Source organism: Pteropus alecto, unplaced genomic scaffold (genome assembly GCF_000325575.1).
Source record: "Pteropus alecto unplaced genomic scaffold, ASM32557v1 scaffold78, whole genome shotgun sequence".
In the NCBI taxonomy this organism is placed as follows: Eukaryota; Metazoa; Chordata; class Mammalia; order Chiroptera; family Pteropodidae; genus Pteropus; species Pteropus alecto.
Window position 1 is genome coordinate 5,190,368 of NW_006443124.1, and position 13,771 is coordinate 5,204,138.

Sequence of the window (13,771 nt, forward strand, 5' to 3'; positions counted from 1 at the left end):
GGACATCAGTGAGTACTCAGTCTCTTCCTACTATAAATGCTTTTTAATATTTTGTCAGACTCAAGCCTTTTATTTGCTAATATCTAGTGTGATGAAATAATTACATGATACTTGTATTAAAAAGCATTCTATAGAGTCAATGCAATCCCTATCAAAAGCCCAACAGCATTTTTTGCATAAATAGAAAGACTCATCCTAAAATTCATGTTGAATCTCATGGACCCTGAATAGCCAAAACAATCTTGAAAAAGGAACAAAGTTGGAGGACTAACACTTCTTGATTTTAAAACTTACTACAAAAGCTACAGTAATCAAAATAGTGTAGTAGTGGCATAAAGACAGACATATAGACCAATGGAATAAAAAAGAAAGCCCAGAAATAAACCCTCCCATATACGGTCAATTGATTTTGCAAAGACCATTCAATGAAGAAAAGACAGTCTTTTCAATAAATGGCACTTGAAAAACTGGATATCCACATGCAAACAAACAAACAAACAAACAAACAAAGTTGGCCCCTGACCGTACACCATGCACATAAATTAACTCTAAATGGATCAAAAGACCTAAATGTAAGAGCTAAAACTATAAAATTCTTAGATGAAAACACTAAAAAAAAACTGTCATAACATTGGATTTGGCAATGATTTCATGGATATGACACCAAAAGTACAGACAACAAAAGAAAAAAAATAAATTGGACTTTACCAAAATTAAAAACTTAAGCATGGAAGGACACTTTCAAGAGGGTGAAAAGGCAACCATGGAATGGGAGAAAATATGTGCAAATTATATATCTGATAAGGGATTAATATCCAGAATATATACAGAACTGCAATTAAACAATGAAAAAACAACCCAATTAAAAATGGGCAAAGGATTGAATAGACATTTCTCCAAAGAAGATATACAATGGCCAATAAGGACATGAAAAGATGCTCAACATCACTAATCATTAGGGAAGTGCAAATCCACCCTCCAATGAGATACCACTTCATACCCATTAGGATGGCTATATCAAAAACAAAACAAAATAACAAGAATTGTCTAGTGGAGAAATTGGAACCCTTTTGCATTGCTGGTGGGAATGTAAAATGGTATAGCTGTTATGAAAATCAATATGGTGGTTCCTCGAAAAATTAAAAATAGAAGTACCATATGATCCAGCAATCCCACTACTGGATATATACTCAGAAGAATTAAAAAACAGGAACTTGAACAGATATTTGTACACTCATGTTCACAGTAGCATATTCACAACAGCCAAAAGTTAGAAGCAATCCAAGTGTCCATCAATGGATGGGATAAACAAAATATGGTATATATATACAATGTATATCAGTCTTTAAAAGGAATGAAATTCTGGTACATGCTACAATAAGGATGAACCTTGAAGACATTATGCTAAGTGAAAAAAGCCAGTCACAAAGATAGAAATACTGTATGATTCCACTTATTTGATATACCTAAAGTAGTCAAATTCATAGAGAAACAAAGTAGAATTGTGGTTGCTAGGGGCTGGGGAAGGGAGGCAGGAGTATTATTGTTTAATGGTTACAGAGTTTCCATTTGGAAAGATGAAAAAGTTCTGGAGATGACTGGTGGTGACAGTTACACAACAATGTGAATGCACTTAATGCCACTGAAAAAAGGTAATTTTATCTTATGTCTATTTTAACACAATTAAACAATGGTTAAGATGGTTATTTTTGTTATGTATATTTTACCACAATTTAAAGAAAAAGAAAACTTGTTCTCAATCTAATTGTCCTCATTACAAACTGTTAAACATATCAAACTTACCTTGGCAACTTAATAAACCTTTCTTCTGTTCAATTCTTTAGTTCTTAGGGCTAATCCTTGGGGATATACTTGAACTTCTCTTTTCAAAATTGCACATGAATGCAAGTGAAGCAAACCACTAGGATACAGTGGCATATCTTTAAACACACACACACACACACCCTTTCCACTACTGAAAACAGCATCCATTAAAGAAAAAACTGTGAGAACTGAAGTGTATAATGGAAAAAGAACAAAATGTGCTTTTTTGATAAAAGTTGCTAAATTTCAGTCTAGCAAATAAAAAAGAGCCTTATAACACAATTTTACTTTCTTACTGATTTAGGTAAAGTTGGCTGGAAAAAAGGTAAACCATCAAAGGTAAGTCAATCATCAAAGCAAATGATCTTCATTCATAAGAACCATACACTGTCAGTAACCACTAATAGAACAGTACAGATTTTAATTTTTATAAATTAATTAGAGTTAACAATATTTCCAAAACAAATGTTTCCCATATTGGCAAAGGTGCGAAGTTGGGTAGATGCCTTAAGTCTCTTAAAATGAATAATGACAAGGCCTGAACTTTTCATGTAAGTTCAATTACAAAATTACCTTAGAATAGTGCTCCTCCTATACTCAATGGTATATCTTTGATTTCTGTCTTAATATATTTATCTACATAGCAGTCACCAATTTCATTAAATAATATAAAACCTTTCCAACAAGGTCAACAATGGATGATACGCTAATCTGAAATAGATATTTCTTAAGCAACTAATTAATTCGTTGGTACAATGCATCATAAGAGAAACAGTAAGCAGAACAATATAGCAGGCAAGAAAACTAGAATGGTAGTCAGATGACATATTTTCTACTAAACATTAACTGTGTGATTCTAGGCAAGTCACTTAGCTCAGTGGTTCCCAGGTTTTTGAGGCTTTACCCAGGGTCCTGACATGAAGTTGCCTATTTGATATTTTGTCAAATATCATTTTGTTAACAGTAGGAAGGCAATTATCTCAAAATAGAAAAAATTTGGAAAAATAGCTTTATGAGAAATTCACTACATTGTCCTTACTTTTCTCATTTCACTTGAGATCTATGAAGACTTCAACAGGGACTAAGCAAGCATTTATTGGAGAAACAGCATTCGGTAACCAAAAACTTTGCCTATTACTTAATCTGAAGAAGCAAAATAGTAGTATGGGTTTCAGATTCAGTACTGGATTCAAATCCTAATTTACCACTTACTGGCTGTGTAACATTTTAACCATTTTTTTTTTGTTTTTTGGATTCATCATTTCTCTGAGCCTACATTTATTCATCTATAAAAATGTAGATAATACCTACCTCAAAGGGATGTTGAAACGATTAAATAAAATAACGAAAGTATCTAGTACGATACTGGCATATAATAAGCATTCAATAAATGGTAGCAGTTACCTAAAAATGAGATGAGATAGGATTATCACCAAGATTCTATGACTTTATAAACAAGTAACAGGAGAGGAAAATTGTAAATAATAAGGTCCAAGAAGATTGAAATAGTTCACTTATAGTGGGTTAAAAATAAAGAACTGATTTCTCACAACTTTGGTTCTGTATGAAATTTGGCAAAAAAAATGGTAGACTCATTTCTTTATACATGCCAACTCAAGACTAATGCTTTTTAAAAAACTGCTTTGCTTTCTCTAAAGCAACATATTTTATTTATATTATCCATCATTGCATCAGAGGGCCAGAATTGATTTTCAGAGGTCATCTAGTACATCATCATTCTACTATAGGATAGGCTCAGAAAGGAATATCGTTAAATTCATTCCCAATGCTTCATTCTTAACATGTTTTAACACTTTGATTAGATAAAATATCTAAATCATTCTCAAATTTACCATTTAAAAATCTCATATGAATAATGTTATCTTTTGTGCAACAATGGAGAAAATTAAAATATATATTTGTATTTCCATGAAGAAATTCTGAAAAAAAAAAAATGTTTAAGACAAAAAGTGTGGAGGGCAGGATATCTAGGAGCAAGGTTGAGATCAAGACTTTTCACTGTATTTGTCTTTATTTTACTTTGACTTATGAACTATATGAATGTAATCACCAATTGAAACGTACTAAATAACCAAAAGAAAACCTCTACATACTTCAAATTTCACAGTAAGGTTTACTTCTACCTATATCTAATCAACTGTTTTGACCCACCATTCTTATAGCCATAGTCATCAATGCATCTTTTTTATATAGTCTTCAGGCTTTACAGAATAAAACTTGTGCAAGCTTGATACTCATGAGCTATAACAAATTGTTATAGTTAATAACCTGTAACTTTTCCTTCAATAAACATTTCCAATGTCTCCAAAATTTGCTTGCTAGAATACAAAGTTATTTCCTATTTTATCACTACCAATGATAATTTATGGACTAAAACCCTTTCTGCCTTGAACAATGTCCCCACAAAGGTTTTTTCAGAAATTCATTTCCTGGTCAATAAATAAATTTTTCAAAAATAATATAGTATTTTAAGTGAAAGTTCCCTAGAATGACAAATTTACCATAGAAAATTTATAGCATTAAACCTTCCAGTACCCTCATTCAATTTCTCTCTTGTTCGGGTTATAAGCTTAAGCCTTGAGATGCTATTAAAAGCAGTGACTCACCTTGTTTACCTGAAGTTTGAATACAGAGTATTCACGACAAAATTGCCATCCCTGACAATAAGAGTGGCCTCTAGACCAGTGGTTCTCAACCAGGGGTGATTTTGCACCCAGGAAACGCCGGCAATGTATAGAGACATTTTTGGCTGCCACAGCTAGGTGAGTTTTACTGGCATTTGGTGGTTAAAGGCTAGGGATGCTGCTAATGCATAGGCAAGCCCCTCATAACAAAGAATTATCTGGCCCAAAATTTCAATATGTTGCTATTGAGAAAACTTGCTCTAGATTTTAGATCACAAATAATCCTAAAGTAAATAATCCATCTCCTTTCCTACTAGTGAAAATCAAAATGGAACTTCTGATTGGACTGTACTTTTTACTCTTAATTTTCAGAAAAAAAAATCCCTAAAGCTTTTGTAATAATTTGCTATATAATTTGATATAAATTACTATATACAATGTCTGTGTGCTTTTACCTAATTATTATCATTACTTTTTTTTATGCCTACAGCACCCGGTCTTTCTAGGTGGTCTCCCAACAAAGTACTAACCAAGCCCGACTTTGCTTAGCTTCCGAGATCAGATGGGATCGGGTATGGTCAGGGTGGCATGGCCGTAGACACTTTTACCTAATTATAAATATGACATCTGCCTCAAAAAAAAAACCCAAAACTTCATTATGATATAAAGCTATGCTTTCTAAATGGATATCTGTCTTTACAGATAGGCTTATATAAGCCTGGACAATTTACTTTAAAAAATTTACTATTAGTTACCTCTAAGAAGTGGGCTTTGAAGGGTCAGTAAGGGTGAGAAAGAGGACTTTCACTTTTCACCTTATACTGACACTATATTTTTATAATTTTAAAAGGAAGATGTCACACATACACATACAGTATATGCAGAGATTCTTATGACAGAAAATTAAGAGTCATAAACTTCACCAAAGTCCTTTCTTTAGAAATTTTATTTTTCTTTTAACTTACTAAAATAAAAGACTACAAATCTAAAATTAACATTTAAAAACTGGTGTTTAAGAATCTCTATTCTGAACAATGGGTACATTTCAATAAGGTCCATGCAACTTCTGACTTTAAGACCTTTGACAGCTAAGGAACATATTCATTGTGCCTGAAGAAAAACAAAACATATATTTATCCTAATATTTAAAACAAGAACCTAAGATCCCAAACAGTGGAATTTCTTAAGGTAGCACAATTCTAATATATAAAATTTACAAACGACCCAAGCCCCTGCCTCAAGCTAAAAGGTCTTTTGACTTAGCCAGCAAGGAAAAGGAACTGTTTTTTCTCAGCTAAAAGCTCTAATAGTGAATAGAAAAAAAGGTCCTTAGAGTATCTATACCTCTGTATACCAAATGTATAAGACGTTGACTAATTCTAGAGCAAATATGCTAGGCCTCTATGTTTCTTACTTATTTCTCACCTAGTCCTGCCCCATTTGGGGAATTAAACAAACTCCACTCTCAAACTACAAACTCATTATCTCTCTGGATGTCTAGATTCTAAATACTTGGTTCTAAAACGTCTGTGAAAGATGAAAATAAAGGTTTTAGTATTATTCATCAAATGACAGTTTGGTGTGTTTTTTGAACAATATTAGTTATGGTCGTCACACTGGTAATTCAAAGGCAATAATATGGGAGAAGACAGCTCATCTTGTCAGAGAGGAAAGAGAAAAGGCAAGAAATATGCTTGGGCAAAATAGGTCACTTCATTCACAAAGGCAAAGACTACACATTACCACATGTGCTCTACAGCAGACTAGGTACTCCAGGAATTTCTCTATGTGATATGGGAGAACGGGACACAAAACCAAAATTTCCTTTCTCCATAGGTTAAGAAAGAATCTACATACACACTGAGCATCATCTTAGATAAGGCTAAAGTCTCTGGGTACCCTAGAAACCCCCACTCCAAAACTGAGGTCTATGTATATACTTAATATCAAAATCCTTTTTAGGCACAGAAAACTTAAGTAAACAGGAGAATAAGGAGGTCTTTTACTATTAGCTTAAATGGGTAAAGGAATCATGAGTAAACATAAAAAAACCCACGAAAGGTATGGATTCTGCTCATAGCTTTAACCACATGGTATGCCAATTTCAAATGAAATGCTGTGTGTGTGTGTGTGTGTGTGTGTGTGTGTGTGTGTGTGTGGGTGTTTGTAAGCCTCACAGAAACGGTTACTTCAAAAGCTCATTTCCAAGATCTAACACATGAGTCCAAAGAGTTAGAGATTTGTGACTTTGGAGGCTCCGCTAGCATTCTACCTCTGAAGAAATTTAAGACTACTACTTACGTAAAAGCAAATAGTGTTTTGTTTTGTTTTTTATTTCACCTATGTTAATTATGTTAAAATAATCCAGAAAATCAAGGACTTAGACTTTCGGTCTTACAAATTTCAAAGAAAAATAGACTGTAGAGCCTAATTATATTCCCACTTTATTTCCTAGGTAAAAAGTATACATGTTCTAGGTTCATCTCTCATAAAGGACAAAAGAAAAAGGATAAAGGATAAAGGATAAAGGAAAGCCTCCCACAAGCCCAAGAGTGGAGGTGAAATTCAAAGATACAGACATTCAAGGGACTAACTCTCTTACAACCTATACACTATTTTTTTCCGAAGCAAAACGTTGGGGTCAGAATGTATGAAGGTTTTAAATCTAAAGGAACCCCTGTTCAGACCTAGAAGGTAAAACTGTGCACTAACTGTATTTTGCAACCCACAAATACAGTTTCTCCTATTCCTCTCAAATACAACAGCCAGGACAGTTGTACACAAAGAGAAATCCCTGTACTTTAACACCAAGATCAGAGGTTACAATAATTGGTCATAGGAAATGAACCAAGCACCTTAGAACCAAAATAGAATATACTCTGAGCACTCAGAACAATAGTCATCACAGTACAGGACTATATACAAGCCATAGGGAAGAGGAAGAAAGTACATATATAAATTATCTCCTTCTCTAGAGCTCAAAAGATGACGTCTACTATCCTAGATTGCTCAGACCTAAAAAGACCCAAGATATACATAAGAGTTAAAAGAAATGAAGGACTTTATAACTAAATTCTCTCACTGCAGAAGGTGTCCATAGGGTGCCCACCTTCTCCAAGCCAAAAAATCTCGACTTCATCTATCCTGCTACTCTGAAGTCCAAAAATGCAAGGGAACTTCCTTTTCCTGTCTAACTTCACAAAAGGTCCCAGGTGCAAGACTCACGTGATTTTTCAGTGTAACAGCAGCGAGCTCCGTAATACTCGCCTGTTTCAAACTAAAGAAGGGAATTAAGAACCCGACTTAAATACACAGGTAAGGCATAAAACAAATAAATGTCCAGCCCCTCGACTTTAGGGAGACGGATGTGGAAATGCTCTTTGAGCTAGCAAGCTCTGCCTCCCTGTCTCTGTCTCAATCTCTCCCCTCTCCCTCTTTCTGTCTCGTTCTCTCAGTACCAAGGGCAGGGACTCTGGCAAGACCCCGCCCCCCCAACAGCAAAGCGGGGTGGGCGGGAGGTAGCCTAGCGAGTCCTTCTTCCCGCGCGAAGCTCAGAGACCAAAGGACTCCCCATTGTGGGTCTACAGACGGTGACGGGAACCGGTCCGGCTCCAGCCGCGGGCTGAAGAGTAAGCTGAGGGCGCACTAGGCCCGCACCAATGCCACTGCCGCCTTGGAGCCGATCGCTGTCAGAGAACGACTCCGCCCGCGCAGCGGGAGGGTGGCCCCTGCCCTGTGCCGGACCAGAGAGCATTCATGCCCCACGCTGTGTGGGAGGTGGGGGTCCTGGAGCCGTACCTCGGACACTTCGTCTTCGTCGCTGCCAGAGGCACCACCTCCACCCCCGGTCCTCAACACAGCAGCCGCCAACTTGAAATCCAGCGCCGCGTCCCCTCCGCCCGCACCGCTGCCTCCGCCACCGACTCCCGGCGCGGGCCCGGCCTCCCCAAAGAGTCTCACGGTGCGGATCCCCAGTCCGACCCCTCCCGGCGGAGGCGGCTCCGAGGCCCCGGCTGGGGCGGATCGCGGAGCCACCGAGTCCAGGTCCTCCTCGAAGGAGGTGCCGCCGCCTCCGCCGTCGGTCAGCATGGTCGCACGCGGAGCCGGAGACACTGCCGAGTCACTCGCGGCCACCGCCGCCGCTGATCCCGGGAACGAGAGGAGCAGCAGGAGGAAGAAGCGTCTCCTTCCCCCCGTCCCAGCAGCGCCACTAACTTCTCACTGCCTAACCTGCTGCCTCCCGCCCCCCACACTCGCCACTGGCTACAGCTCCAAAGCGGCTGCAGATCATTGGCCAAGGTGACCCGTCGCTCAGGCCCTTCGTCACGCGCTGCTCGCTGGCTCAGGGCCCCCAAGCTGCGTTGACCCGCGCAGGCCTAGGCGGTTGCGAACACCCGCCTCCTGCACCCCGCGCGCTGACTTCCGGTCTTTTTCTATGTCTATTGGTCAAACTCTCTGACTATCGCATCACGACCTTAAAGTGGATTAGTTGGCCTTGTGGTCAGTCATAGTGACCCCTGACAATGGGAGACTTCATTGGCGCCATAAAATGTCGGTCACTTTGTCACAGGACGTCGCGTGGTATAATTGGCCGGTAAGAGTACCATTCATCCCGCCTCCATCTGAGGTGACGGGAAAGGGTTGGGGAATTTCCACTTCTGATAAAAATGACGGCTGAGGTGACGACCCGTAAGAATTAGTGGGATTTGGAGTAGAATTTACTGTGCGTTCAGGGAGGCTTCTACGTCAAGTATGTAAGAGGCACAGAGGCATCGCAGTTCCCACCTGTCGCTCTCCGCGGAGCGCGGAGACTGCGGCCGGAGGTTTGCTGTACGAGGATTGGAGGAAGAAGACATCAGTCCCAGCTAAGCTCCACCTTCCTGCCGGGCCCTGGTTGGAGGAGCCGAGCGTCAGTCACTAAAACAGTCGCCCCTTTGGGACAGGTGAGGCTGCCTAACTTATCAGCCTCAGGCTCTTTGGGCTGGAGGAGAGGGTTGCGAGAGGCAAGGCGCAGGGCCAGTCCTGCTGCACGCCTCCCGCCTTTCCGAGGGGAGCCCTCCGTACGGAGCTCAGGGAACCATAAAGGCTGCTTGGGATGGCCGCCCGGAGGCGATTCTGCCTGCCCGCGTGCCAGGACGTGGCTGGGCGCGGCAGTTCTACTACCTGCGGGCGGGATCGCCCCGCGGGGCCGCGTTCTCTTGCTTGTGGAAGGCGGCAGGCCTGAGGGCTGGACAGCGCCATGCCTCAGTACTGGGAACTGTCCCACTAAGGAAGGTGGGAAAGCCGCGGAGAGCGCGCGGAGTCGGACTGCGGGGTCGAACGCAGTGCTTAAGAGTGCGTGTTCTGGAGCAGTTTCGAGTTCTGGTGCTGCCACTTATTTGCTGTGTGACCTCAGGGCGTTTGTTGTTTAATCTCTGTGACTTTCAGTTGGTTTATCTGTCTAAGGCGGGTTATAGTACCTCCCTCATTTGGTTGCTGGTATGAATAAATTAGATAATAACATAAGGCACTTAGTAAAGTTTCATACTTACAGTAAAGACTTATTTTTGTTAGCTACTCTTCCTTCAGGAGCCCTCCCTCACCTGCCCCTGGGTCCAGCCATCCAAACCAATTCTTGTCAGATCTCTGTGATGCAAAACAAAGCTAGCTAAGGGGATCTTTCCTCCTCTAAGGATCTCTACCTCTGTTATCTCTGTTTCCTTTGTCAATAAAGAGGGGTTTAAAAATGCTCATGCTCCAACTAATCCTATGATCAAAGATCACAAGAAAGGCATTTTGTGAAGTTTGTATGGCAAATGTCCTTTGACCCAGAGAGTGTCTATAGAATTTTTAGTCAACATGTTGGCTAAAAGCAAATGATTTGGCATTGTCTCCTCTCTTGGAACTTTCACAAAGGACTTTGTTATATCTCTCTCTCTCTCTCTCTCTCTCTCTCTCTCTCTCTCTCTCTCTCTCACACACACACACACACACACACACACACACACACGCTATGGCCTTTCTCCAAAGGTGTCCGGTTCCCCTTCTCTCCAAGTCCCCAAGGAGGCTGGCAGGCCACGTGCGCTTGCCGGAAAGGAAAAGGGAAAGAATCAATAGGATTGATCAGGAGCTATATTTAATCCTAGCTGGAGCTCCAGTGTGGCCATTATTTAGACGAGGCAACCCTTGGTTGACCTCACAGATTGCAAGGACCTTGTCAGCTTACAACCCCTTATTTTGTATTTTTTTACGCCTACAGCACTTGGTCTTTCTAGGTGGTCTCCCATCCAAGTACTAACTAGGCCCGACCCTGCTTAGCTTCCGAGATCAGAGGGGATTGGGCTTGTTCAGGGTGGCATGGCGGTAGACTACAGAGGACTTTGTATATCTTGATTGTGCAGTATTTAATATTTTACCTCTTTGAACTGGAATCTGAAAATTTTATAAAGAATATAATGATTTTTAAAAAATACTTTTAAAATGGATTCTGCTAGACATTTAAAGAACATTTTGAAGATTATGAACATTTCTTTGGCTTGATAATTGTTCATTTTGGCATTTCACATGCAAAAAAAAAGACTGTTTTCTATGACATGTTAGCAGAAGGAATATTTTTAGATAATAAGTTGTTCAAAGGCAAAAAGGTTGTGTATCTTTCTAGAAAACTATTTTAATGTAAATGCCATGTACATAGGCTTTAGTTAGAATTTGTTGAACTTAATTAGCCCATATCCTCAGTGTTGTCTAAGGCATGTATGACTAGGTTACAACCCAACTAATAGCTCCAACAAAAGAAACCCAGCACTGCCCAACCCACTTCAAAGCTGGATTATCCAGAATTGGTATGGATACATCCTTAGGCAAAAACAGGTATTGACTGGTGCAGCATTACAAAGGAACTACTTGTCATTCCTACCACTAATACAAAATAATTTCTGATGCAACTCCTTAAACAAACTCATTAAATTCTTTAAACAGATGTAATGAATCTCAAGGACAGAGAGAAAGGAAATATGAGTATATACATTTTCCCCAGTATATTTGAGAGAGAAAAATACTCTCTCAGTATATAAAAAATACTGTACTCAGTGCCTAGCAACCAACCATGAGTATTGCCAGGAAAATATGAGCAGTAATCTTTGTTTCTCCTGGACCTTTACCTAAGACATTTATTCCCTTAGTTTGACAGTCAGTGTGGAAGTTAGGAATTCCAAATCTCCTAGATTTTGGTGACTGCTATATAGGGTCTGTATTAAAAAAATGATTGAATATTTGCATATATACCACATTCATGTGGTTTTATAAATTAGAAAACTAGTTGGTTAATATAATATATAAAATCACAATGAGTTCAATATAAAATATCAACAAATACGTGAGTTAGTGTGTAACCTTAGTTTTGATATGTTGTATCTTAAGATGATATTTACTACTGAGAGAAAAGCAATACACTGATTTTTCAAATGCTGAATAAATCGTAGAGAGCAAAATCCCTCTTAAAAGTATATTTGTTAGAAATGTGCATTAGTCTTTCAGATAGGGAAGAAAAGGCGAAAAGGGGACACTGTATACCTCAAGGTATTCCACAAAAGTTGTAGATACAGGGAATTTAGCTATAGATAGATCTTTCACTGCAACCTGTGTTTCCTCAAGACATTTAATTTCTGCATGTCAGTCCATCTCAGTTCAGTCCATTTATATAAGGAAAGAAGGTTAAGTAAACCAAATTTATTACATTTGGATGTTACAACCTTTGTAATAACCCTATCAAGATTTTACCCATTTTACAGATGAAGAAATTGAAACTCCAAAAAGGTTAAGTAACTTACCCAAGCTTATAAGGCCATTATGTGGAATAGCTATGATTTGAATTTATCTCTGCTTCATCACAAAACTCATGCTCTTCCCACTATATCACATTGATTCCGTGTTATCCTTTATGGCTAAGGAACTTCATCAATCAGGTAATCTGATATAATACTCCAACATTATATCCTTCTCATAAACCTGCTAATTAACCTTGTAGGTTAAGTTATCCCTAACTACCACCAAATCCACCATCTTCTTCCTTTGTAAATTAAACATTTAATTTAAGACTTATATCCTGATTTCTGCAACTATATTATTAGTTTCATAGATCATATAATTTTATGTTTTAAAATCTGAATAGTCAGAGAACCAGGCAAAATGATGTAGATGATAGAAGCTTCGCTCATCCTCTCTTGCTACCACATCAAAGTTGAGATGGAAATATGGAGTAAACAGCAATCAGAGTCACATGGGGGTCTAGATGAAGACAAGCACTACAACTAAAGTGAGAAATAAGAAATTGCCCTGCAGAGGTTAGAGGTAGGAGGGGGTGAAGATACAAGGCTGCTAGGTCCCTAGTGGCTGAGCGAGACAGAGGCTACGGCAGCTGCAGATGCCTCTTAAAGGGGCTGTGTCTGCCAGCAGATTTTCACAGTGCTCTGAGCACCACCACTGTGTCAGCTGCTTGGGGGTCACCAGGGACTTACAAGGGGACACTGAGTTTTCAAAGCGAAGACTGGAGGTGAGGCTTTTTACCGAGCAGAAGTGCAGGCAGTATCCATTGTTACTCTGTTGAGCCCTCCCCGCTTCCAGTGTGTGGATGGAGCACTGCCATAGCTGAAACATCATCAAACTGGATAACAGAAGTTGCTCTGCCCAGAGGATTCCTTGAAACTCTGCCTCCCCCAACTCACGGCCCCACCCAAACTACATTCAGCTGTGTCCTCCGCAAGTTCTGTGCCACTTGCTGAGCAGTATCAAGACTCACACTAGTGGCAGCTGACCTTGGTTTCTGGCGTGGCTTCTTGAGGCAACTATAAACACTGCATCTGTAGATTGCTTGCTGAATCTTCACAGGTGGCCCTGGGAGGGGCACAAGCTGGGGCTAAACTTGGCCTGCAGCTGAACCCCTCTCAGGACTGTGCTATTGGACACCTACTACACAAAGCCACGCTAATAAGACCGGAGACTTAGGAGCTTGGATTAATATGTAGAAACACAGAAAGAGAGCCAAAATGGGAAGACAAAAAAGCAGAAACCGTGTGAAAGAACAGAACATAGATCAAGGAAAAATGGAATCAAGCAATTTCACAGATGCAGAGTTCACTGGTTATAAGGATGCTCAATGAAGTTAAGGGAAATGTAGATGAATTCAGTGAGAACTTTAACAAAGAGATAAAAAGCATAAAGATGGAAATGGAAATTATAAAAGAGAACCAATCAGAAATGAAGAATACATTATCTGAGGTGAAGAGTATATTAGAGGGAATCAACAGAGTAGAGGAAGAAGAGAA

At 39.6% G+C, this 13,771-nt stretch overlaps 1 protein-coding gene and 2 pseudogenes across 1 annotated transcript in view; all 3 read right to left on the minus strand.

Annotated features, from left to right (window-relative positions):
* Positions 1 to 8,720, minus strand: part of LOC102883516 (ankyrin repeat and KH domain-containing protein 1) — a 90,608-nt gene extending 81,888 nt beyond the window's left edge. Inside the window, exon 1 of the mRNA XM_015597945.2 lies at positions 8,268 to 8,720. Within this exon, the coding sequence (XP_015453431.1) occupies positions 8,268 to 8,558 (291 nt within the window). The 5' untranslated portion in view covers positions 8,559 to 8,720. The remainder of the gene's footprint in view (positions 1 to 8,267) is intronic.
* LOC112472093 lies at positions 4,951 to 5,069 on the minus strand (annotated as a pseudogene).
* Positions 8,721 to 10,698: 1,978 nt separating the features above from the next.
* Positions 10,699 to 10,817, minus strand: LOC112472007 (annotated as a pseudogene).
* Between the last annotated feature and the right edge of the window lie 2,954 nt (positions 10,818 to 13,771).